The following is a 27,960-nucleotide window of genomic DNA, read 5'->3' on the forward strand; positions in this document are numbered from 1 at the left end:
TCTCTTGCTGCTTTGAGGATTTTTTGTCTCTAGTTTTCAGCAGTTTGACTCTGTGTATCTGTGCACAGATTTCCTTGGGTTTATCTTGTTGGGAGTTTTCTCACCTTCTTAAAAGTATAGGCTTATGTCTTTTGACAAATTTGGAACCTTTTCAGCCATTATTTCTTCTAGGACTTCTTCTGCTCTGTTCTCTTTGTCTTCTTTTGGGACTCTGAAGACACTTTTGTTAGGTCTGTTGCTATTGTGGCATAGCTCTGTGAGGTGCTTTTCATTTTTTTTTCTCTCCATTGTTGAAATTGGGTGTTTTCTATTGCTCTTTAATTTTGGTGTTTCTTTCCCTGTCCTCCTCATTCTGCTGTAGAGCTTATCTATAGAGGAGTTTGTTTTGTTTTGTTTTTTGGTTATTGTATTTTCAGTTCTAAAATTCCTGTTTTGAGCTGGGGAGGAATGAAAGATGGGAATAGCTCCAACTTAAAGAGCCACAATCCCACGATTCTAACAGAGGTTCTGTAACTTGTCTTGATAGATGCTTTTCAGTTTGTTCTGTGCCTTCAGTTAATTTCAGAACTTTGAAATGGTCAATTTTCATTGTTTAGCCAGTATTTTTGCTGCTTTTCTGGAAGAGTGGTTTCACTGAGGTACTCACTCCGCTATTTAGGAAGTTGATTTGTTTTCTTTCAAGTGTTATTATTAACTCATATCGTATATACATTACATATATATTTTATATATGAATTTGAATTTATTGCTGTCATCATTCATTTGATGATCAAATTGCCTCATTCTAGACCAATGAGAGTTCTTTCAGATTTGTTCCTGTGTTCTTTGGATGTGATGTCATATATCTTTGATAGTTCTAGTCCTTGCTTTCTGGTATAATAAGATTCCAAGGTACCTCTTGCACATTTCCTGCCCCAAGCTTGCAATTTGCCATTTCTCTGAGGAGCTCTCTTTTTTTAAGTGGATATGATATTTACAGTCTACAATCCAGGTGCTGGGGTGCTCATTGATAGCAGATTGCCATTTCTTCTAGGTCTTCTCCATAGCGATGGCTAGGAAATACACGTCTTTTGAAGAGAAAAGAAAATCAGATGGCTTCATCTGATATTTACAATTTTAATTTAAAATTACAGGGTTTTTATTTCTTTGATTTTATATTCATGTCTCTTTTCTTTTAGAAATGTGTTGTTTTGTAATGTCCTTAGTATCATCACTTATTTGTTTTTATCCTATAATATTCATATAATTTTTTCACAATAACAATACCAACCTTCCAAATATCAGTAGAATAATAGTGTATAGTTTAAGATTTCTTTATGTTTTTGCCTTTAGATATATTCCACTTGGGTTTGTAGGCAAAATTTTGTATTTTATTAATGACTTAAAGGGATCCTGTTTTCTTTGCGGTTTTGACACCAACAGTTAGGCATATTTAAGTTCATTTTCAGTTTTTAGAATTTTTAATTTAAATGTTTCTGAATCGTGTAAAGTATATACATAGTTACAAAGTCAAAATGATATAACAACATTCCCACTTTCAGCCTGATAGTATTCATCCTTTTTATTCTTCTCCATATATATAACAAGTTTTATTACTTTTTATTCTATTTTTCATGTTTTAAAATGTAAAAAGATATGTGTGAGCATTTACATATATATTCATCTCTCTCTCACCTTATACAAAAACTAGAGCTACAATAAAAACTGCTGTGTGTTTTGCTGTTTCACTTAGTGTATACTGAAGATTATTCCACATCAGTATATGGAAATTATTCTCATTCTTTTTTACAGATGTATAGTACTGGATGTATATACCGTATTTTATTCACCCTGTTCCTTATTGATGGACGTTTGGGTTGTTTCCAGTCTTGGTATTACATATAGTACCGCAATCAGTAGCTTTGTACATATGTCTTTTTGTATTTTTGCCAACATATCTTTGGGATAGATTCCTAGAAGTGGGATTGCTGGATCAAAAGGTAAATACATATGTAATTTTGCTAGATATTGCCAAGTTCTTTCACCGGGGTTGTGTCGTTATGCTTTACCTGCTTAATTACCTGCCTCACCATGGAGTGTGTTGTCAGACTTTGGAATTTTTTCCATCTGATATCTCAGTGTAGTTTCCATTTGCATTTTTTAAAAATGAATAAATTTGCACACGTTTCCATATGTTTAAGGACTATTTGCATTTTTAAAAAATAAATTCTCGGGACTTCCCTGGTGGCGCAGTGGTTAAGAACCCGCCTGCCAATGCAGGGGACACAGGTTCAGGCCCTGGTCCGGGAAGATCCCATATGCCACGGAGCAACTAAGCCCATGTGCCACAACTGCTGCATCTGCACTCTAGAGCCCACGCCACAGCTACTGAGCCTGCGTGCCGCAACTACTGAAGGCTGCACACCTAGAGCCTGTGCTCTGCAACAAGAGAAGCCACCACAATGAGAAGCCCATGCACTGCAACAAAGCGTAGCCCCTGCTTGCTGAAACTAGAGAAAGCCCATGCACAGCAACGAAGACCCGACGCAGCCTAAAATAAATTTATTAAAAATAAAACAAAAAAATTCTTTTCATGTGTTTTGCTGACTTTTCTATCAGATCATTAGTCTAGTTTCTTCTCAGTTTTTAGGTAGTTTTTGATGAATGAGAGATTTTAGTCCTTTCATTCACTGCTTTTATTGTTGTTATTGTTTATTTTTAAATCAGCATGCTATTTGAGGGACTAGGGTTCTTGCCAAGGACCATGAATATGAATGTCCAGCCTTGTTGTGTTTTAGTGATGGAAATTGATTTTCTACTGGCTCATACTTCCAGGATGCTCCCAATAAAGTCTTTGTTGGTTTGTTGTATTTCTAGGGAAAAATTTCAAATACATAGAAATGAAAACAATATAGGAAACACCCACGTACCTACAATGCAGAATTTTAAAATTAATAAATAATAAATTAACATTGTCCAATATTTGTTTTCATTTTCAAAATTGCGGTAAAGTATCCATAACATAAAATTGACCATTTCAGCCATTTTTAAGTGTACTGTTCAGTGGCATTACATTATATACATTCACATCATTGTGCAACTATTACCACCGTCCATCTCCAAAACTTTTTCATCTTCCCATACTGAAACTCTGTACCCATTAAACACTAACTCCCCATTCCCCTCTCCCCCCAGTCCTTGGAAACTACCATTCTTCTTTCTGTCTCTATGAATTTGACTACTCTAACTACCTCAAGTAAGTGGAATCATAGAATATTTGATCTTTTGTGGCTGGCTTATTTCATTTAGTGTAATGTTCTCATGGTTCATCCACATTGTAGCCTGTAGCCTGTGTCAGAATTTCCTTCCTTTTTTTCAGAGATGTGGTGCTTTTTTTATATATATATATATATATTTATTTATTTATTTATTTTTGGCTGCATTGGGTCTTCATTGCTGCATGAGGGCTTTCTTTAGTTGTGGCGAGCAAGGGCTACTCTTCGCTGCGGTGCACGTGCTTCGCATTGCGGTGGCTTCTCTTGTTGCAGAGCACGGGCTCTAGGCATGCAGGCTTCAGTAGTTGTGGCACGCGGGCTCAGTCGTAGTGGCTCACGGGCTCTAGAGCTCAGGCTCAGTAGTTGTGGCGTACGGGCTTAGTTGCTCCGCGGCATGTGGGATCTTCCCAGACCAGGGCTCAAACCCGTGTCCCCTGCATTGGCAGGCGGATTCTTAACCACTGTGCCACCAGGGAAGCCCCTCCTTCCTTATTATGACTAAATAATATTTCATTGCATGCATATAGCACATTTTGTTTATCCATTCATCTGTTGATGGACACTTGAGTCAGTTACTTCTGCCTTTTGGCTATTGTGAATATTGCTGCTATAAACATTCATGTATAGATATCTGTTTGAGTCCCTGCTATCAGTTCTTTTGGGTATATACCCAGAAGTGGAATTGCTGGATCATATGGTAATTATATTTTTAATTTTTTGAGAAACCACCAAAAATTTTTCCACAGTGGCTGTACCATTTTATATTCCGAGACCAGCAGTGCACAAAGATTCCAGTTTCTCACAGTGTGAGGTGGTATCTCACTGTGGTTTTGATATGCATTTCCCTAATGATGTTGAACATGTTTTCATATGTTTTTTCTTTTCTTAAATAAAACATAATACAGTTTAAGGCTCTTTTGTACTTTCCTTCTAATCTTCTTTGCTTCCCTCCCTCCCCAAAGGTAGCACTGTTAATGTTGATGTATATTCTTCCCATCCTTTTTTTATACTGTTATTGATTTGTATTTATAAACATTATATTGCAGTTTTGTTTTGAAGCCTAAATTGTATCTTGTGCTTTTCATTCTGCACCTGCTCTTTTTACTTGATGTCATTTTTTTGAGATTTATATATGTCAGTATAGTTCATTTATTTCAGCTGCTATATGTAGTAGTACTCCGTTGTAGGATTGCCATAATTTATCTATTCTTCTACTGATTGCTTCTGTCTGTTGCTGTTAGAAACAGTGCTGTGGTGAGCATCCTTGTATTTGCCTCCTTGTGTTTGTGTGAAGCACAGGCTCCCCAAGGGTATACTCATTCAGCAGCTGTTTATCACAGACTTCCTAGTGACAGGCATTGTTTTGGGCAGTGGTGATAGTCAGTGAACAAAACCCTGCTCTTAGGGAGTTTATGTGAATTGGGATTATTGGATTCCAATGGAGTGTTTGAATCTTTGCTCACTCATCAAAAATGTATTGAGTCTCTGCTGTGACAGAGATGTAGGAGTGACCAAAACAAAGCTCCTGTCTTCACAGGGTTTATTGTCTAATGGGGAAGATAAAAAGACATGGTATGCTTGTAGGTAGGAATGAATGCCATGAAGATAATGAAAGCAGAGGCTGGAGGTTTCTACTTTAGATGCACACTGATGGAAGGCCTTTCTGGTGGAAGGCTTTTCTGGAGAGGTGTTGAGTAGAGGCTTGAATGAAGTAAAGCTGTCAGTGACAGGGGAATGAGTCTAAGCGGAGGAAATAACAAACGCAGAGACTTTGAGGAAAGAACATGGTTAGAGAGGAGTGGCAAGAAACTCAGTGTCCCTCGGGTGCAGTGAGCAAACAAGAGGCTGGTTGGGGATGCAGAGTCAGGGTCGGGAACTAGGGGTCAGATCACATAGGGCCTTTGCAGTCTCCCAAATTTTAGATTTTATTGTGTGATTAAAAGGTGAAAGATACTGTAGTTAGACCTTGCACTTAGAGAGATGGCAGTAGAAATGGTGGAAGGTGATTAGATTTGGGATATTTTTAAACGTAGTACCCAGAATTTTCTGATGGATTGGATGTGAGATGTGAAAGAAAGGGAAGAAAGTAAGGATAACTCCACAGTTTTTGGATTGAGTCAAAATATCAACCATTGGTAACTTTACTCAGTTGGTGAGTACTAAGGAAGAACAGATTGAAAATTTAAGTTTGAAATGCCTATTAAGGATCTCAGATATTTGGCATTAGATACTAAATTACAGTCCAAAGGGTTTATAGTAGTTATACTCTCACCAACTTTATGTGATCTATTTAGGTGAATCCCAGATAGATCCCAGCAGGAGACAGCATGTCACACTCTATGGTGTTGAGATTCATTGACAATCAGTGCACTAAGGGAACCTGCTATTTAAAAAGAATACTTAGTTATTTTGTGTGAAAAGTCAATTAACTTGTAAGTTAGGTTTACTAAGTTTATGTTTTTATACCTTAAGTTTTTTTTAAATTGAGTCTTACCTGTTTTTGTGTTGTTTTTAATTCCAGATGCTGGATCTGGAGTGGAAGAAGTGGAATTAAACTGGGAAGACTATCTAGAAGAGACAGGATCCACAGCAGTTCCCTACGGGTCTTTTAAACATGTGAGCGATGACTATATTGCTTGACTTACTATATTTCTTTTCTTTGACTCACTGCACCATCAGTAGAGAGTTTAGAGTTATTTTAAGGTAGAATACTTGAGGGAATTTGAGTGCTTTTTCTTTTTCCCCCCTGTTGCCACTTTTAAGAAAACTTGACATATTCTAAAACCCTTTTGGTTTTGTGTATTTTTTGCCACTCGATGCCAACCTGTCTTTTTTGACCAGTCATGAATATTCCTTTATTTTTGTCAAAAAAAACCCCCAAAACCTCTTCAGTTAAAGAAAATGATTTATAGTCTGGTACAGGCAGACCTTGGAGCTGTTGCGGGTTCAGTTCCAGACCACCACAGTAAGGCAAGTATTGCAATAAAGTGCCAGTCACACGAATTTTTTGGTTTCCCAGTACATATAAAAGTATGTTTAAACTATACTATAGTCTGTTAAGTGTGCAATAGCATTATGTCTAAAAAAAAGTACATACCTTAATTTTAAAATACATTATTGCTTAAGAGTGCTAGTCATCATCTGAGCCTTTAGTGAGTAGTCTTTGTGCTGGTGGAGGGTGTTACCTCAATGTTGATACTGCTGACTGGTCAGGGTGGTGGTGGCTGAAGGGTTGGGGTGGCCGTGGCAGTTTCTTGAAAAAAGACAACAGTGAAGTTTGCCCCATGGATTGACTCTTCCTTTTACGAATGATTCCTCTGTAGGTGCAATGCTATTTGATAGCATTTTACCCATAGTAGAAGTTCTTTCAAAACTGGAGTCAATTCTCAAGCCCTGCCACTGCTTTATCAACTAAGTTTATGTAATATTCTAAATCCTTTGTTGTCATTTCAACAATCTTCACAGTGTCTTCACCAGGAGTAGATTCCATCTCAAGAAAGCTCATCCATGAGAAGAAACTCCTGGGACTTCCCTGGTGGTCCAGTGGTTAGGATTCCACAGTGCCAATGCAGGGGGAATGGGTTCGATCCCTGGTCAGGGAACTAAGATCCCACATGCTATACGACGTGGCCAAAAGATTAAAAAAAAAAAAAAAAAAAAAAAGAGGAAGAAGAAGAAGAAACTCCTCGTTTGTTCAGGTTTTCTCATGCGATTGCACCAATTCAGTCACATTTTCAGGCATCACTTCTAGTTTTCTTGCTGTTCCACCCCATTGGCAGTTATTTTCTCCACTGAAGTCCTGAACCCCTCAAAGTCATCCGTGAGGGTTGGAATCAGCTTCTTCCAAACACCTGTTAATGTTCATTTTGACCTCTTCCCATGGATCACAAATGTAATTAAAGGCATCTAGAATGGTGAATCCTTTCCAGGAGGCTTTCAATTGTTAGATTCATTAGAGGAATCTCTATAGCAGCTACGGCTTCATGAAATGTATTTTTTAAGTAGTCAGACTTGAAAGTTGAAATGACTTCCTGATCCATAGGCTGCAGAATGGATGTTGTGTTTGCAGGCGTGAAAAGTTATTAATCTTGTACATTTCCATCAGAACTCTTGGGTAACCAGATGCATTGTCAGTGAGCAGTACTATTTTGAAAGGAATCTTTTTCTGAGCAGTAGGTCTCAACAGTGGGCTTAAAATATGCAGTAAACCATGTTGTAAACAGATGTGCGGTCATCCAGGCTTTGTTTTCCCATTTATAGAGCACAGGCAGGTTAGATTTAGTATAATTCTTAAAGGCCCTAGGATTTTTTCATGGTAAATGAGCGCTGGCTTCAGCTTAAGCTCACCATCTGCATTAGCCCCTAACAAGAGAGTCAGCTTGTCCTTTGAAGCTTTGAAGCCAGGCTTTGACTTCTCTAGCTATGAAAGTCCTAGATGGCATTTTCTTCCATCTTCTTCCAAGATAAGGCTGTTTCATCTACACTGAAAATCTGTTGTTTAGTGTAGCTACCTCCATCCATTATCTTAGCTAGATCTTCTGGATAACTTGCTGCAGCTTCTACATCAGCACTCGCTGCTCCACCTTGCACTTTTATGTTATAGAAATGTCCTTTTTCCTTCAACCTCATGAACCAGCCTCAGCTAGCTTCACACTTTTCTTCTGCAGCTTCCTCTCTGAGCCTTAATAAAATTGAAGAGAGTTAGGACTTTGCTCTGGATTAGGACTTGGCCTAACCATAAACCTGAATCAGTATATGGTGAAGGGCTGCCAAATATAGTAAAAATCAAGCATGGATATAGGAAGATGTTGAGAAGGGATGGCTATGACTAGCAGATCATGGGCAAAACTGGTAGAACTCTAGAGCAATGGTAATGTATGTCCAAGCCACCGGCAGGAGTTTTACATAACCAAGTTTGGCACGAAGGAAGGAGGGAAGACAGGGCTGAAGAAGGAATTAGAGATAAACCATGTTTGCAAAGAGGAAAAGTGTAAGATAGTGAAAAAGCCTTCCTCATGGTGCATGTCTGGTGGAGAGAAGAACCCCCACTGTGGGAAAGGCACTAAGCTTTACCTGGGTCTTCAAGAACAAAAGCATCAAACTGATTGGGGAAGGGATGTAGGTAGGAGAGGGGTAGGAATACATGCTGGAGCATCAGAAGTCCCCTACAGTTGGGGGAAGGTTAGGATCACTGAGAAGTTTCTACCCCCAAGACCAAGGGACACAGAATCTCACAAGACTGAGGCTGAATCTCAGAGAATGCTTGTCCCCCACTACCAAGTTAGAAAATTGTGGGTAGTAGAGGTCTCTTTGTGGGGGAGAGGCAAGAGTGTGGAGAGAGAGAGAGAGAGACAGTCACAAAGAGAAGTGTAGTTACAACAGAGGTGTAGTCACAAAGAGAAGATCTAAATGTGAGGGTGGAGAAGCTAATGTTGAGGGAAAAACCCGTATAGCAAATGAGCCTACAGCATAAATACCAGACAGTGCTAGTGGAATCTGAAGCCTATGGTACACTGTGAATAACTGTTAGCAACAATAAAACCCAAACCCAGCTCTACTCCTAACTAGATTGACTTAACCTTCTCTCTTGAACTTAAGACCTAAGAAGAAACATGCTCATTTCCGGGAGTAAATACTATGTGTCTCAGTCTTGACTGTTCTACCCAGGATGTCTAGCTTTCAACGAAAAATCATGAGAGACACACAGAAGGAAGAGAAAAACAGCAAAGTGTCAAGAGGCAAAGCATTCAATAGAACCAGACTTGTATGACCCAGATGTTTAAACTGTCAGAGAATTTTAAATAACTGTGATTAATACGTTAGAGGCTCTAGCAGAATAGGTGGACAACATGCATGAACAGAAGAGGAATTTCAGCAGAGATGGAAACTATTAGAAAGAATCTAGTAGAAATGAAAAACATGGTAACAGATGAGTGCCTTTGACAGGCTCATCAGTTGACTTGACACAGATGAGGAAGAAATCAGTATACTTGAAGGTAAGTCAGTAGAAATTGCCCAGACTGAAATATAAAGAGAAAAAAGTGGGGAAAAAACAGACTACAACACCCAACAGCTGTGGACAATATTAAAAAAAAGAGTGTAATTTGTGTGTAATTGGAATCTCAGAAGGGGAAAAGAGCAGAGGTGAGGAAGAGATGTTTGAAGGGATAACGGCAGACAATTTTCCAAAGGAAAACAAAGATACTACACCACAGATCAGAGAAGCTCACGCAATGCAAAACAGGATAATTAATAACAATAAAATGCATCCAGACACATCATATTCAGACTGCTGAAATGCAAAGGGAAGGAGAAAATCTTGAAGGCAGCCAGAGGAAAAAAGACACATTACATATAGAGGAACAAATATAAGAATTATAGTGAAATTTTTTTGGGAAACTATCCAAACCAGAGCACAGTGGAGTAAGATCTTTAAAGTGTTGAAAGAAATGAACCTATCAACCCAGAATTCTTCCCTCAGCAGAAATTTTTTCGAGAAGTGGAGGAGAAATATAGACCTTTTCAGGAAAACAAAAAGTAAGAGGTTTCATTATCTACAAAAAAGTATTAGGAAGTTCTTAAGGCAGAAGGAATTTGAAATAAGACAGAAACTTAGATCCACAGAAAGAAATAAAGAACAATAGAAATGGCATAGATGTAGCTAGATATAAAGTTCATTGTTTTCCTTATTTTTAGTGTCTCTAAAAGATACCAGTTTGAAACAAACAAAAAAATGGTAGCAGTATATTGTGTGTTTATAGCATATGTAACTATACTAGCACAAAGGATGAGAGGGAGGATTTGGGAGTATATGGTTGTAAGATCTTTGTGCAGCACATGAAGTGGTATGGTATTATTTGTAAGTAGACTGCAATTAATTAAAAGATGCATATTGAAAACACTTCAGTGTTAAAGGTTTTAAAAAAGTTAACTTCTTCCTCAGTGTTGTACAACCACTAACATTCTCCATTTCCACAACTTTTTCATCATCTCCAACAGAAACCCCGTATTCAGGGTTTCTCGCCTGGGTGGCTCCTCCCACTCTCCCCCCCCAGCCCTGAGTAACCTCTATTATACTTTCTGTCTCTGTGAATTTGCCTATTGCACATAAGTGAAATCATACAATATTTGTCCTTTTATGTTGGCTTATTTCACTTAGCACATCATTATACTTTTAAAAACTTTTTTAGTGGTTGCCCTTGTTTTTGCAATATACATTTACAACTAACCCAAGTTCTCCTTCAAGTAACACTATACCATTTCATGGATAGTTCCAGTAGCTAATATCAGAGTATTCCCAATTACTCCCTCCCAGGCCTTATAACATTGTTATCATTCGTTTCACTTACGCATAAGCTATAATCACCAAATAATTTGTTGCTGTTATTAGTTTGAACAGTTATCTGTTAGATATATTAAGAATAAGAAAAATTAGATTTTATCTACATTGATTCTTTTATATGTTTATTATATATTTATTCATTTATTCTATTGCTCTTCCTTTATGTAGATCTAGTTTCTGACATATATCATTTTCCTTCTTTCTGAGGAGTGAATGAATGAAGTTTCCCAGCCACGCTGTGTGGCTTGCGGGATCTTAGTTCCCTGACCAGGGATTGAACCTGGGCCCTCGGCAGTGAAAGCGTGGAGTCCTAACCACTGGACTGCCAGGGAATTCTCTGAAGAATTCATTTTAATATTTCTTGCAAGAAATATTACTGGCAACAAAGTTTCTCAATTTTTGTTTGAGAAAAGTCTTTTATTTTGCTGAGTGCAGAATTCTAAGTTGGTGTCTTTTTTCTTTACGTAATTTAAATATTTCACTCCACTATTTTCTTACTTGAGTGTTTTCTTAAGAGGAGTCTGATGTAATTTTTATCCTTGCTTCTCTATAGGTAAGGTATTTTTTTCTCCTCTGTCGTCTTTCAAGATTTTTTTCTTTGTCTTTGTTTTTCTCCAGTTTGAGTATCTTATGACTAGGTATAGATTTTTTTGTGTTATTTATACTGCTTGGTATTCTCTGGGCTTCTTGGGTCTGTGGTTTGGTATCATTAATTTTGGGAAATTCTCAATCATTATTGCTTCAATTATTTCTTCTATTCTTTCTCTCTTTTCCTTCCAATATTTATAGTACACTTATGTCACACTTTTTATAATTGTCCCACAGTTCTTTGGTATTCTTTTCCAACTTTCTCATTCTTTTTTCTCTTTGCTTTTCAGTTTTGAAAGTTTCTATTGACATTTTTTCTAGACAGATTCTTTCCCTGGCTGACCCCAGTCTTGTGGTTGAGCCCATCAAGGAATTCTTCATTTTTGTTAGAGTGTTTTTGGTGTCTGCCATTTCATTTTGATTTTTCCTCGGAGTTTCTCTTTTCTTGCATCACCCATCTGTCTACTCTTTTCATTTAGAGCCCTTATCATATTAATCAGTTGTTTTAAATTCCTGGTATGTTACATCTCTGCCATATCTGAGCCTGGTTCTAATGTCTGCTCTGTTTCTTCACACTGTGTTTTTTGTCTTTTAGTAGCTCTGTAAGTTTTTGTTGAAAGCTGGACATAATATACTGAGTAAAAGGAATAGAAATAAATAGGTCTTTAGTGTTTTATGTTTACCTGGATAGAAGTTAGGTTGATTTTATCGTTTGTTGTAGCTATAGGTGTCAGAGGCTAAAATTTACTTTGGTGTCATTTATTTTGTCTCCTCTGTTTTACAGGAGCCCTCTTGATATGGTGGTAAGGTGTGAGGAGAGCAAAAGCATTCTCTAGCCTTGTGAACTGGTCTCAGTGTTTTAGTGAACCTGAGTTGTGCATATCCTTTCCCCTATTTTGGAGGCTAGAGGGGGCTGGAGTTGGGTGTTTCCCTTACCTTAGATCAGGAAAACTCTGGTAAAAGTTTTGGTAAAACTAGTTGATTAGGACCTAGTAAAATAGTTTTTCTTGAGGGTTAGTCTTGTTAAGAAGAGCAGAATGCTTTGGATGTATTTCACAATGCTACTTTATTCTTCCCTCTGCCAGAAGTACTAGGAGATTTTTCTCTGATCTTTATTGTGAAAACCTGGTAGGACTCCTGGGCGGGTGGTGGGGGGGCAGTAAACTCAGAGAAGTCCATGGGCTGCCCTGAGACTGGGCCCCCATGGAGTTTTTACCTCTCAATCTTGTCCATACTGAGCCCCTAGCAATTCATTAATTACAGTTTGAGGTTTCCTACCCTGGTTATAGTCCTGCAGAGGTTTCTGCTCTGTCTAGTATGTTGTAATTCTCTGTATCTGTCTGTCTGTCTCCAATTTTGAGCACAGCAGTTTTGCCCTATGACCTCAGTTCTCTGCTGGATCTAAGAAGAGTTGTTGATTTTTAGTTTGTTGAGGTTTTTTTTCTTCTTAGGACAGGAGTTCCAACATGCAAAAATCCTTACATGTCAAATTGAAACCCAGAAGTCCTGTATTGTTTTTCTGTTCTCTGTTTTATTTATCACTACTCTAATCTTTATTATTTCCTTCGTTATGCTAGCTTTGGGTTTAATTTGCTCTTCTTTTTCTAGTTTCTTCGGAAGTAAAGTTAGGGTGTTGATTGAGATCTTCCTTCTTTTTTAGTGTAGTCACATACAGCTACACATTTCCTGCTTAATGCTGCTTTTGCTGCCTCTCATAAATTTTGATGTATTTATGTTATAATTTGTCTCAAAGTATTTTCTAATTTCCCTTGTAATTTCTTCTTTGATCTATTGGCTATTAAAGAGTGTGTTTCATATCCACGTATTTGTGAATTTTCTAGTTTTCCTTCTGTTATTGAGTTCCAGTTTTATTTCATGGTGATTAGAAAAGATACTTTGTATGATTTGGTTTTTGCCCTAAAATTATGGTCTGTCCTGGAGAATGTCCCATGTACATTTGAGAGGAATGTGTATTGTTGTTGAGTGGAGTGTTCTCTATATGTCTGTTAGTTCTAGTTGGTTTATACTCTTGCTCAAGTCTTCTGTTTCCTTTCTGTCTGATCATTCTATCCCATATTGATTGTAGGGTACCAGTTTGTTTAGAGATCAGCACAATCTTGATACCAAATCTAATAATATTTCAGGAAAGGAAAATTAAAGAGACATGTCACTCATGACGACTAATTCATAAATAGCATAAAAAATAATACCAAACTAAATGTAGCTATATTTAAAAAGGATAGTACATTAATAAGTCTATTTTTTCCAGGAATACAAGATAGCCTGAGTGGCTTAACATTTGAAAATCAATGAGCATAACTCACCATAGTAGTAGAGTAAAGGAGAAAAATCACATTATCATCTCAATATGTAAAAAAAATTATTGATAAAATTCCACATCCACTTATGATAAAACTCTTAGCAAACTACAGATGGGAATTTCCTTAATTTGATGAAGTGTATCTATAAAAAAATCTACAGCAAACTTTATTAATGGTAATATGATACATCTTTCTTTTTAATATGGAACAAGACAAAAATCATGCTGGTTAACATGATTTCTGTTTGATATTGTTTTGGAAGATCTAGCCAATATAATAAGGTAAGAAAAACAATTAAAATGTATAAGAATTAGGAAGGAAGGGAAAAAGTCATTATTTGCAGATGAATAAAATAATTTACAGCTATATTATTAGAATTAATGAGTAATTTTAGCAAGATTTTTAGATACAAGGTCGGTATAAAAAGCCTTTTATTTCTATATACTAGCCACAAACAGAAATGGAAACTGAAAGATGTGATTTACAATAACATAAAAAACATCAAATAGCTAGGAATAAAATGTAAGAAATATTTGCAAAGAAACTTCAAATATTTATATAAGTTAAAATGAAGGAATATACCTGTTCATCTATTGCAAGACTCACTATTGTAAAGATGTCAGTTCTCCCCAAATAGATTTGTAGATTGACTGTAACCCAAGTCAAACAGCAAAAAAAAAATTTAAGTAGAAATTGACAAACGGATTCCAACAATTAAAACCTGACCCCTACCTAATACCACACACAGAGATTAACTCAAGGTGGATATTAGTTCTCAATATAAAAGGCTTCTAGAAAATAATATAATAGTATATCTTATGACCTATTTTGTTTAAAAAGTTTGTTTAAAAATATAGTTTGTTTAAAAGTTTGTTTAAAAATATAGAAAAACCATTAACTTTTTAAAGGAAAAATATTGATGAATCAGAGTATATTAAAATTAATAACTTCTGTTTATCAAACAACACCATCAAAAAAGTGATATTTGTAATACAAGTAATTGACAAACTGTATCCAGAATATTGACTCAATTAAAAATTGGCAAGAAATTTAGGCATTCCCCGGAAGAAGAAATCTAAATGGCTAATAAATAAAAAGGTTCTCAACTCTATTAATAATCAGAAAATGCAAATTAAAGTTACAGTGAGATAATATAATACGTGTTTCAAAATGGTTAAAATGAAAAAGGTAGAAAATACAGTAATGTTGGTTAGAATGTTAAGGCAGAAGGATTTCTTGTATACTACTGGCAGAGTACATTGGTGTAGCCACTTTGGAAAATATTAGTCTTTTTATTATAGGAATCCATGTAGGTATGCATCAAATGACATACAAAACTATTCATATAATTATGAGAATATTATCAGTAGTCTTCCAAAACTGTGACCTACCCAGAGTGCCTACTATGAGGAGCATTAGAATGGATAAATTATGGCATATTTGTATAATGGAATACTATACAGGAAGGGGAAGACATAAAGTACTGTTACATGCAACAGCACAAATGAATCTCATAAGCAATGTTGGACAAGAGAAGCGCCACACAGAAAAACATTCATACTGCATAATTTTGCTAACATAGTCCTGTAACACAGGCAGTGTTAAACTGTAGTGTTATAATTCAGGATAGTGATTACCTTTCAGAAGTACAGCAGGTTAGTGATTAGAATGGGGAGGAATTTTACACAGAATGCGGACTTTCCCTCTCTGGCCTCTCCTTTCCAGGAGCCCCCTCATTTTCTAGTGGTTATCATGGCCACATTGCGCTTAGTTGTCATGTCTCCATCGTCTCCTCCAGCGTGGGACAGTTCCTCATTCTCTCTCTGTCTTTCATGGCCTGGATACTTTTGAAGCGCATATCATATACCAGTTACTTTGTAGAATGTTTCTCAATTTGCGTTTGGGTTTTCTCATGATTAGCTTGAGTTTATGCATTTGGCAAGAATGTCATAGAAATGATGATGTGCTTTTCTGATATGATATCAAGGGTATATGATATTGATGTTTTAGGACTGGTGATGTTAACTTTGATCCGGTAGTTAAGGTGGCGTCTGCCAGATTTCTTCACCGTAATGTTACTGTTTTCCCTTTTGCGACTAAGGAAGAATTTTGTGGAGAGAACCTTTGAGACTATGCAGATATCATAGTCGTCATAGTCATTTTGGCATCCACACCTCTGATTTCAGATCAACACCACAAGATTCATTCTGGTTTTACCTTCTTCTTTTTAAAATTTTATTCTATTTTATTATTTTTTTTTTTTTTGGCTGTGCCGTATGGCATGCAGGATCTTAGTTCCTTCACCAGGGATTGAACCCATGCCCCCTGCAGTGGAAGCGTGGAATCTTAACCACTGGACTGCCAGGGAAGTCCCATTCCCCTCTTCTTATTTTTACTTCTTTCTCCCACAGTGAGAAACCTGGCTCTCATTATCCATAATATATTTATTTAATTTTAGTATACACATACAGGAATTCCAGAATTGCAGACCCCTAACTTTGTGACCATATAATTTATCATCTAAATTAGGACACTTTTGAGAGAGATAAGAGGCATTATTATTATTCAAGAATAACAGGTGTAAACACAGACAGTTTTAGGGAAACTGGGAAATATGGCTCATTTTGTATGGTATATATTATACTAATTTATTATCAGTATAACTTATTTTTGTCCTTTACCTTTTCTAGCTTCATAAATTTTCTTTTGAATGATCGAGAAATCACTCTTGAAAACTTAATGTGTTGAAGGTTGTTAAAATGGTGAACATTCAGTGATTTGTATACTTAATAGAAAGCATATTCTATAATCATAATAGACTGCTTTGGTGGAATATTGAGTTCTCTTAAAGCTCCTTCAGAGTCAGATGGAACAGAGCAGCATTGCTAGTCCCTGTTTTGTTTGGATCACTCCTGTGAGTTAGAATTGGAATTTCTCAGGTTTCCCTTGAGAAGATTTTATTGCATTTAGTGCTTCAGAATTGTAAGTCTTAAAGAATGTTGGCCAAAGAAGTATTCATTTGAGATGTTTTCCTGGTGGTTAATAACATTTCCCTGTTCAGGTGGACACACGTTTGCAGAATGGATTTGCTCCTGGGATGAAACTGGAGGTGGTTGTGAAAACCGATCCTGAAACCTACTGGGTTGCCACCATCATTACCACCTGTGAGCAGTTGCTCCTCCTCCGCTACGATGGCTACGGGGAGGACCGGAGAGCAGACTTCTGGTGTGACATCAGGAAGGCTGACCTCTACCCCATTGGGTGGTGTGAGCAGAATAAGAAGACCCTCGAAGCCCCGGAAGGTAATGCGATACTTTGTATCAAGGCGTGATGTGGTATTGCTGTAGGAAAATTTGGGCTGTCCACAGTCTTAAGGTTTTCAGTTTCCCAAGCACATAGGTCTTCCTAACTTCTTTCGGTTAGCATTTTGAATGACAGTATTTATAAGGAATAATTTACATTTCCCTTTAAAAAAAATTATATTCTGTGCTCACTAAGCTTCAGGCTTTTATGACATTCATAGGAAGCATCTGTTGCTTATAATCCTGTAGGTCTGTGAGGCTCTCTTAAGTTTGAGACTTGTAGGTCTGGTTGTCTTTGAGTACGTTGGGCCAGATTGATTCTCTTTCTGATTTTATCGTCCTCCCTCTTATGACCTACAAGCAGTCTGGGACCTGTGGACCCTTAGAATAAACCAGCTGAAGCTCGCTTTCAGGAAAGAGCCCTACTGGGAGTAGAATCCAAATTAAGTAGGACAGAGACAATAGGACAAAAGAAAGAGAAGGGTCGTATAAATGTGCAGAAAGGAAAGACAGACCTTAAGAAAATTCCAGACCTTATATGCTTTACTTTCAACTTCTTATTTTTTTTATAATTTCAGATTTACAGAAATACTTCAGATTTGCAAAAATATTATAGAAAATTCTTGGGAACTTACTGCCAACTTTCCCCAAATGTTGACATTTTACCACATTTACTTTGTCCTCTCTCTCTCTCTCTCTCTCTCTCTCTCTCTCTCTCACACACACACACACACACACACACACACACACAGGCTTTTTTAATGAACCATGAGAGTCAGTTGTACATGTGATTTCCTTTTACCCTTTACTTCTAAAAACAAGGACATTCATGAACACAATAAAATAAAATCAGGAAATTAACTTTGATATAATACTGTTATTTAATCTATAGACCTTGTTCAGTTTTTATCAATAATGTTTTTGTAGTAAAATGTTTCTACAGTAAAAGAAAATCCTGGATCATGTGTTAACATTCATTTGTCCTGTCTCCTAAGATTCCTTTAATCTGGGACAGTTCCTCATGCTTTCTTTGACTTTCATGACTTTGACATCTTTGAAAGGTACAGGCCGATTTTCCCAGGAACGTTCATTATGTCCTGGGTTGAGTACTGTTCATTATTCCTCATGTCTTTTCCTCGTCCAGGATTCAGTGCATTTAGCTGTCATATCTTTTTAGTTTCCTTAACCTTTCTTTGTCCTTCTTGGCATTGACGTTTTTGAAGAGTACAGGCTGGCTATTTTTTAGAATGTCTCACAATTTGGGTTTGTCTGATGTTTACTTAGATTCAGATTGTGCACTTTTTTTTTTTTTTTTTTTTTTTTGCGGTACGCGGGCCTCTCACTGTTGTGGCCTCTCCCGTTGCGGAGCACGGCTCCGGAGGCACAGGCTCAGCAGCCATGGCTCACGGGCCCAGCCGCTCCGCGGCATGTGGGATCTTCCCGGACCGGGGCACGAACCCGTGTCCCCTGCATCGGCAGGCGGACTCTCAACCACTGCGCCACAAGGGAAGCCCAATTGTGCACTTTTGGTAGGAGAAATGCAGAAGTGATGCTGTGTCCTTCTGGTGCATCATCTTAGGAGACACATGCTATTGGTTTGTCCTGTAACTAACTTGTGATATTAACTTTCATCACTTGATTAAATTGGTATATGCCAAGTTTTTCCACTGTAAAATTGCTTTTACTGTTTTTACTTAGTATCTTGTGGGAAGATACCTTGAGATTATGTAACTATCTCATTACTCTTCAAACTTCACCCACCTTTTTTGGCATCCATTGATAATTTTTATCTGAAACAGTTATTACTCTAATGATTACCAAATGGCATTTTCTAATTCCTTCTTCGTTTCATAATTGGCTTTCTACTATAGAAAGAGCTTTCTCTTTTCTACCATTTACATACAGGTATTTATGTATGCATGTGTGTATTTATGTATCTATGTCAGTATAGACTTATGAGTATTATTTTATTCAATGGATTATAATCCTTACTATCATTATTTATTTTGATGCTCAGACTGTCCTAGATTTGGCCAGTGGACACCCCTTCAAGCTGGCAAATGTATCCTTTGCTATGTTCCCATTATTCTTTGAGTAGTTTCTTGTTCAGGAAACTTTTCCCTGCCTCAGCCCTGAAATCAGCCATTTCTCCAGGGAGCCCTAGGTTTTTTTGTTTTGTTTCATTTTGTTTTTTGAAGGATGGTATTTAGAAATGTAGAGTCCTGGGTTATCGGTGGGCTTCTAGCTTGCCCTTAACATTCTGTGAAAAAACAATGTAAGAGGAAGCTCTAGAGACATGAAGCTACCTGGCCCACTATCACATCTTAGGAGTATAGGAAAATTCACCTCATTTAAACATGAACAAGAGAGAACGATTTCAGTTGAGTCTCATACAAGGTCAAGTTAGGATAATTAAAAAAAGAGGAAAAAAAGGGTAGAATAAAATCCTTCCAGAGCAGGCTTCCCTGGTGGTGCAGTGGTTGAGAGTCCGCTTGCCGATGCCGGGGACATGAGTTCATGTCCTGGTCCAGGAAGATCCCACACGCCGCGGAGCGGCTAGGCCTGTGAGCCATGGCCGCTGAGCCTGCGCGTCTGGAGCCTGTGCTCCGCAACGGGAGAGGCCACAGCAGTGAGAGTTCTGCGTACTGCAAAAATAAATTAATAAATTAATTAATTAATTAATGTTTTTAAAAGAAAAGAAAAACAAATGAAGAAACATTAGCTTGAGAATTGTTAGTGAAACACTAAATGTATATATGACTGTAGAACTTCGAGCTAAATGATTGTTGTAAGAGAGACAGTATAGTATATTAAGGCTACATGGTCTGACAACATAAATACAGTCTAACTAAAAAAATGTGACCACAGTGGGGCGAGCAAGTGAATACAGTGGTATAAGCTTACTCATCCCTCCTCCCCTTTTAAAACAGGTTTATTGCCTAGTAATTTAACTAATTGCCTTTTAAGTGTTAACTGGGAGTAAAAGGCTATTTTACCTGAAATGAGATGCTGAAAGAGAGGAGAAGAAAGACATTATAGCTAACTTTAGTATTGTTTATTTAAAAAAAAAAAAAAGAAATAGAAAATAGTCCGAAAATAGAGAGGACTAAAATTGTTATATAAAGATATTAGTAGGGGCTTCCGGGGTGGCGCAGTGGTTGAGAGTCCGCCTGCCGATGCAGGGGACACGGGTTCGTGCCCCGGTCCAGGAAGATCCCACATGCCGCGGAGCGGCTGGGCCCATGAGCCATGGCCGGTGAGCCTGCACGTCCAGAGCCTGTGCTCCACAACGGGAGACGCCACAACAGGGAGAGGCCCGTGTACCACAAAAAAAAAAAAAAAGTAACCAGAAGAAATAAAAACACAAACCTTTGTAAATGCCAAAAGATAGCTTTTAAAAAGAAAAAGTATATATTTAAATAAAATAGATCACATAGTGAAAGACTGTACACATACACAAGCAATTTATGTAATACTTAACAATATGACAGAATTGAGGTCGTATCTTTTGGTAATATAAATAAATGTTAATGGGCTTACTCTTCTGTTAAAAGTAAACAATTCAGGTTGGCTCACAAAATAAAACCCACTTCTGTGCTATTACAGGAGACATACCTAAATGGAGATATTCTGAAAGAATAAACATAAAAGGATGGACAAAGATACATAGACAAATGCAAATAGAAAAGAAAGCAGGAGTCTCAGTCTTGATATCTGACAAAGGTGGAATTCAGATCAGAAAGCACTGTAAGAAACAAAGAAGGGTACTTTATTATTATTTTTTAATTGAAGTGTAGTTGATTTACAATGTTGCATTGGTTTCAGGTGTACAGCAGAGTGATAATCTCTTGGTTCATCCATGTTGCTGCAAATGGCATTATTTCATTCTTTTTATGGCTAAGTAATACTCCTGTGTGTGTGTGTGTGTGTGTGTGTGTGTGTGTGTGTGTATCAATATATATCACCTTTCCAAAGAAGAGTACTTCATAATAAAAGGTGCAATCAGTCATTAAAAAAAGAAACAGGGTGGGTCCATGTACATATATCCAAGGAATGGTCTCCAGATATCTTGTTATATGAATAAAGAAAAATATGTATTGAATGAGGGAGGAGGAAGATGTATGAATGCCTGTGTATGTGTGTGTTAACTTCGTTTTTTAAAACTAAAGGAATCTTTTTTTTAAATCGAGCTATAGTTGATTAACAATAAGGAATACACCATTTTAAAAAGTTGCCTGTGGGTAAAGAAGGGAATAGGATGAAGGGGACAAGGTTAAAAGGTGGATTTTTCTGAATGTACCTTATTTTGTAGATTTGAATTGTGAACCATGTAAATATCTTATATAACTTATAAAGCAGAATTTAAAAAAGTAATTTGTGGGGCTTGCCTGGTGGCACAGTGGTTGAGAGTCCGCCTGCCGATGCAGGGGACACAGGTTCGTGCCCCGGTCCGGGAAGATCCCACACGCCACAGAGCTGCTGGGCCCGTGAGCCATGGCTGCTGAGCCTGCGCGTCCAGAGCTTGTGCTCCGCAACAGGAGAGGCCACAACAGTGAGAGGCCCGCGTACCACAAAAAAAAAAAAGAAAAAGGCAATTTAAAAAAAAAATGCAGAAGCAAATAAAGAAACCTGTGTATGGAGCTTGTGAAGTAACTATCCAGAGAACAACTATTTCAGTGACTTGCAAATACAGTAATTTAAATATATGTCCCTAGTAAGGCTATACCAAAAGGAACCAAAAAAATTACCGAAGTAGCAACAACAACTCAAGCTGTGTTTAGTAATCATATTGTTGGTGGTAGAGTTGATGTTATTTTGAAATCGTTATTTGTGTATTGTGGGATAAAGCTGGACTGGGACAGGAAATGTACAAGAGGAGCACGGAACATCTTTTTATACCAAAAGTGAAAAAAAGATCAATAACTATTTACTACGGTTATGTCAAAGGACTCAGGAGCCAACCTGAAGAGACCCCCTCTTCTTAAAGATGAGACACTTTGAGCATCAATAGGACAGTAGCTGCAGTGGCCTGAAACATATATGTGATTTAATCTGTAACTTCATGGTGAATCTTTTAAACAAAACCCTCATTGGTCGCTTTGGGACGATGCTGGAGAACCAACTGATAATTTTGAAGGCTGGTAAATACAGAGAAAGAATAAAGAGAATCAAGCATATATCCTGCCTTCTTTGTGTGATCAAATAGTAGAAGAAGAGAAATTTTTCTTTTTAGAAGTATTTTGGTTAGTAAATGAAGAAGGGGTGATAGAATATCACCATTTTTAGCCCCTAATGAATCAGTATATCTATGTAGTGACCATTAAAAGCTGCTAACATCACAGAAGGAGAGACAACCAGAATGAATGTGCCTCTTTTTTTTTTTTTTTTTTTTTTTTTTTTTCGGTACGCGGGCCTCTCACTGTTGTGACTTCTCCTGTTGCGGAGCACAGGCTCCGGGCACGCAGGCTCAGCGGCCATGGCTTACGGGCCCAGCCGCTCCGCGGCATGTGGGATCTTCCCGGAACGGGGCAAGAACCTGTGTCCGCTGCATCAGCAGGCGGACTCTCAACCGCTGCGCCACCAGGGAAGCCCGAATGTGCCTCTTGATGGAAAAATACAACTCCATTTATGAAGTAATCTTACCCCCAACCCCAGAGAGTCAAATCTGAATTTGATCAGGCCTCTAGATCTAAATACTGATTTATAGAAAATGAAAAGGACAGTAGAGCAACTGGTTACCACAAGGAGGCAACCAGTAAAACCAGACTCTGAAAAACTCCATTTAGGACAAAATGTTGAGTCTTAACAAATATGCTGCAAGAAGAAGAGGGAGTGGGGTATACGTACACATTAAAAGAGATTTAGTTGATATATTAACCATTTGCAATGTATGGCTCTCATTTGTATCATGATTTGACCAAACAAATTGAAAAAATCATTTTTGAGACATTTTGGAAAGTTGAACATGGACTAGGTATTTGATATGAAGGAATTATTGTAATTTTTAAAGGTGTGATGTTATTGTGGTTATATAAAAAGTTATTTTCTTTTAGAAATGCATACTGAGATTATATTAGATGAAATTACGTGATATCAGGAATTGGTTTCTGAATAATCCATGGTTGGGTCGCAGGGGGCGGGGGGAGTATGTGAGGATGTAGATCAGGGTTGACAAAGTAGCTATAAAGGACCCGATAGTAAAATATTTTAGACTTTTCAGGCCCTGTGGTTTCTGTCACAGCTGCTCAACTCTACCTTTGTAATGTGAAAGCAGTACTTAAAAAATGATGTTGGCTGTGTTCCAATAAAACTTTATTTACAGTAAAGACAGCAGGCCAGATTTAGCCCACACTTTGTCATTTGCTAACAGCTCCTGGTCTAGATATAAAGGTTGACCATGAAGTGACAGTTTTTGAAGCTGGGGATTCATTATACTGTTTTCTCTATTTTTCTATATATTTGAAAATTTCCATAATAAAAAATAAAGTAGTTCATTTTTGGGTAAAATTATACTAACAGGGAGTTGGGCCTATTCTCTTTTTTCTGGATACAACTCTTATTAAACTAACCAGGAAGTAGCTCTGTCTAGAGGAGGATTATTTTTAAGCTGTCAAAGAAGCAATATTTTGGGCTGTTAAATATTAAAATGACACATGAACCTCTAAACCATTTTCACTCGTTTAGTTTCTCTGTATTCTGCTTAGTTTAATTTCTGTGTGTTTTGTGGCTGACAGTATGATTCCTTCATCTAGGCATCAGAGATAAAGTGTCTGATCTGGATGAGTTTCTGCAGCAGACCCTGATGGGAGCATGTAGTCCTCCTGTTCCGCTGCTAGAGGGCGTGAGTATTATTGCTTCCAGAATCAGTGTGGAAAACCCTTCCAATCTTCCTGTCCAAGGAATCTTAAAATTGCATGCTCATTTACCACTCCAAGACAGATCAGCACTATTCGTACAGACATAGGCATAGGTATTGGGGGGTGTAAACTTACCTTCAGAGGTTGCAAACTGGTGGCTTGCTTAGCGCATAAAAGGTTTTTGAATTAGTTGCAAACACATGAAAATCTAGTTTTCCAGATTCTTTCACTCAGTTGGAAAATGTGGCCATTTTGAGCTCTCACTTGGAACTGAGCAAGGGCTGACTCTACTTCAGCATGGACATTTGTAACTCCCACACCAGGTGACTTGAGACCCCTTTTCTTTTGCTCGGAAGACACTGGACCACCACCTACCTGCTTTCAGCAGTTCTTTTAAATTAGTATAGCTTTTGAGCTTGTTGGTGAAAATAGATTTCTTGTTTTTGTGAAATAAATGTATTGATTATGACGTTTCTAAGTTATATTTTGTCACTATCTGTCGTACCAGCAACATTCTTTGTATCATACGTGAAATGCAGTTTATGAAGGTTCCAATTTCTTTACATCCTTGGCAACACCCGTTATTCTCTTTTTGGTTGTAGCTATCCTAGTGGGTGTGAAGTAATATCTCACTTCGATTTGCATTTCCCTATTGACTAATGATACTGAGCATATTTCTATGTGCTTTTTTGGAGAAATATCTGCCCATTTTTAAATTGGGTTATTTATCTTTTTATTATTGGGTTGTAAGAGTTCCTTATAAATTCTGATTACAAGTCTACATCAAGATATATGATTTTTAAATATTTTCTCCAATTCTGTAGATTGTCTTTTCACTTTCTTGATGGTATTGTTTGTAGAACAAAAGTTTTTTATTTAGATGTCATCCAATTTATCTATCTTTTTCTTTTGTTGCTTGTACTTTTGGAGTCTTATCTAAGAAGGCTTTGCTTAACCCAAGGTCATATAGATTTACTCCTATATTTTCTTCTAAATGTTTTATAGTGTTAACTGTTATATTTAATTCTGTGATCCATTCACAATTCCTCTTTAAACTTGATTGGCGAACACTCTGTTTCTAGGTGATCTTTATATTTTATACAGGCATACCTCATTTCATTGTGCTTCACTTTATTGTGCTTTTCAGACACCGCATTTTTTACAATTTGAAGCATTGTGGCAACCCTGCTTTGAGCAAGTGTGTCGGCACTATTTTTCCAACAGTATTTGCTCACTTTGTGTTTCTGTGTTACATTTTGGTAATTCTCACAATATTTCAAACTTTTCATTATTTTTATATTTGTATGGTGATCTCTGATCGGTGATCTTTGATGTTACTATTGTAATTGGTTTTTGTTTTGTATTTTTAAATTAATATATGTGCTTTTTTTTTTTTTTAAGACAATGCTATTGCACACTTAATAGACTACAATATAGTGTAAACTTTATTTTTTTTTTTTTTGCGGTACGCGGGCCTCTCACTGCTGTGGCCTCCCTGTTGCAGAGCACAGGCTCCGGATGCGCAGGCCCAGCAGCCATAGCTCACGGGCCCAGCCGCTCCGCGGCATGTGGGATCTTCCCGGACTGGGGCACGAACCCGTGTCCCCTGCATCGGCAGGCAGACTCCTAACCACTGCGCCACCAGGGAAGCCCTAAACTTTATTTTTATATGCACTGGGAAAGCAAAAAATTAGTATGGTTCACTTTATTGCAGTATTTACGTTATTGTAGTGCTCTGGAACTGAACCTGCAATATCTCAGATGTATGCCTGTACTCTGACTCATTTAATTACGTTTAGTCTGGGCCCGGCTAAACACTCAGTAACATTTGAATGAATGAATGAAATCATGAACAAATGAATTAATAAGTATCCTGCAGTACATTGACCTTGATTCTGCTATTCTTATCTTTAGCTGTGAATGTGTTCCTTCATTTGTTCATGTGTTCTTTTGCATATATATGTAAGTGTCATAGAGCAGTTCTTTTTTTTTTTTATAAATTTATTTATAAATTTATTTTTGGCTGCGTTGGGTCTTTGTTGCTGCCCAGGGGCAACTATTGGTTGCGGTGTGCAGGCTTCTCATTGCAGTGGCTTCTCTTGTTGCGGAGCACAGGCTATAGGCATGCGGGCTTCAGTAGTTGTGGCACACGAGTTCAGTAGTTGTGGCACGCGGGCTCTAGAGCACAGGCTCAGTAGTTGTGGTGCACGGGCTTAGTTACTCCGTAGCATGTGGGATCGTCCCAGACCAGGGCTTGAACCCGTGTCCCCTGCATTGGCAGGCAGATTCTTAACCACTGTGCCACCAGGGAAGTCCGAGCAGTTCTTATTAGGAAAGAAGTGTAAGTTTGAACATTAAGAAGTGGTTAAGTGATGATATTGGAATCAGCCTTTGTTTTTATTCTTTTATCTAGCTTTTAATATGTATCTAGAGAGTGAGAATTAAACTCTTCCTTTCCCTCAGTGTAATCAGAACACTCATTGCATTCATAAGAACATCGTTGTGAAATGAGTAAAAAAATCAGAACTGAAATGCCATCAGCAGATAAGTGGATAAATTACTGCCCATGTATAATACATAATGTTAATAAAACAGATTAAAAGAATGAGGGAGATTTATATGTGCTATAATAGAAAGATAGCTATGAAATATTAAGTGACAAACACACATTGAAAAACAATATACATTTTTCAAAAAATACAAAAGAGAAAAAGATAGACATGGGTGGATGTTGACTTGTGTGTAGAAAACCCATTCTCAGAGAGTATATGCCAAAGTGTTTATCATGGTTCTTTCCTAGAGGTAGGATTGTGGGGGATTTTGACTTTTGTCATATTTGATTTTTTTTTTAAATGATGATCATATTTGCTTTTACAGAGACTAAGTAATGATATTTTAAAAATTCTTTCTAGATGAAACTATAATATAGTCCTAGAGACAGAAATCTTTCTTTAAGATAAATATTTTCATATCACCAGAAATAATACTATAGAGACTTGTATGATATTAGGCAGTTCAGTGTCACTAGCTTTGAATGGGTAAAAATATAAAGGTTAATTTGAGTTCATTTAAAACTTGATTTTAAAAATATTATGTTACCTCTCTTATATAATCATTTTGCTTTTTTTACCTACAGCTCCGTAATGGGAGGAATCCTTTAGATCTCATTGCTCCAGGTTCCAGGCTGGAATGTCAAGCTTTCCAGGACTCTTTAAGTACTTGGATTGTTACTGTAGTAGATAACATTGGAGGAAGGCTGAGGCTGCATTATGAAGGACTTGAGAGTTCTGATAATTTTGAACATTGGTTGTATTACTTGGATCCATTTCTTCATCATATTGGTTGGGCTGCTCAACAGGGATATGAGCTTCAGCCCCCATCAGGTGAGGAGCAATATAACATTTTTCTTTTAATATTACATTATTGTTTATTATATTTTTATTAATATCTATGAGACTGAAAAATACATTATTCTGCATATTATGGAAGCCTTTGTTAGTTTACATAATAGAGATATTGAAAAAATGTATATGGAGTAGTTAAATGCCTTTTTTTTTTTTTTTTTGGCTTTATTGCCTTAGTAATTTGCCACACATATTGATATACCTTCTGCTCCAACTTTTACTAACTTCTGCCCCAACTCATACTGATCCGTTACCAAAACTGAAGAAAAATTCTCTAGGTAGCATGTACATAGTTACAGGAGTAGGACAGGTCTTGAGTTCAAAGCAAATTGTTGATTAAAAGATATCCCAATAATATTAAAACAGGAGTTAATGTTTGAATCAATTTACATTCATTATTATGTGCCCCAATTTGGATGCTGTATTATATTATTTTGTGGACAACAGCAATCCTTATGATCTTACTGTAGGTATTTTCACCAAACCACTACCCAGGTTCTGAACAGAGGAGACAAGGTACTGAAGTTAAAGTTATAAGTTCTGTGAGTAAAGATGGTATAAGTGGGCTTGAACCCCTTCCTTTTCCCAGTGGAAGGTGACTTTTTTATGTGAATGCTTTCAGAGCAGTTATAAAATGTGTCAGTTCTCACATCACTTAAAGCATCCTGTCTTGTTTTAACTAAAGCCATCAGACATCTGAAAACTGAAGTTGAGTGGCAAGAGATCTTGGCCAAAGTGAAAGAGGAGGAGGAAGAGCCATTACCATCTTACTTATTTAAGGTAAAAACAAAAATGTTGTAGATAGGTACTTATCTTCTCACAGTAGAGTAAAGCAATATGGGGGAGCTGCAAAGCACAAAATAACCCCTGGCGTCAGTGAGAGTGCTGTGAT

General features: G+C 37.3%; 1 protein-coding gene across 1 annotated transcript in view; it reads left to right on the forward strand.

The window, feature by feature from the left end:
* The window catches only part of SFMBT1 (Scm like with four mbt domains 1), a 132,520-nt gene that overhangs the window by 79,586 nt on the left and 24,974 nt on the right, over positions 1 to 27,960 (forward strand). The window contains exons 3-7 of the mRNA XM_065885390.1: positions 5,776 to 5,870; positions 16,567 to 16,807; positions 23,560 to 23,648; positions 26,801 to 27,047; positions 27,754 to 27,848. Coding sequence (XP_065741462.1) covers positions 5,776 to 5,870; positions 16,567 to 16,807; positions 23,560 to 23,648; positions 26,801 to 27,047; positions 27,754 to 27,848 — 767 coding nt within the window. The remainder of the gene's footprint in view (positions 1 to 5,775; positions 5,871 to 16,566; positions 16,808 to 23,559; positions 23,649 to 26,800; positions 27,048 to 27,753; positions 27,849 to 27,960) is intronic.

This window comes from Phocoena phocoena, chromosome 10 (genome assembly GCF_963924675.1).
Source record: "Phocoena phocoena chromosome 10, mPhoPho1.1, whole genome shotgun sequence".
Classification (NCBI taxonomy): Eukaryota; Metazoa; Chordata; class Mammalia; order Artiodactyla; family Phocoenidae; genus Phocoena; species Phocoena phocoena.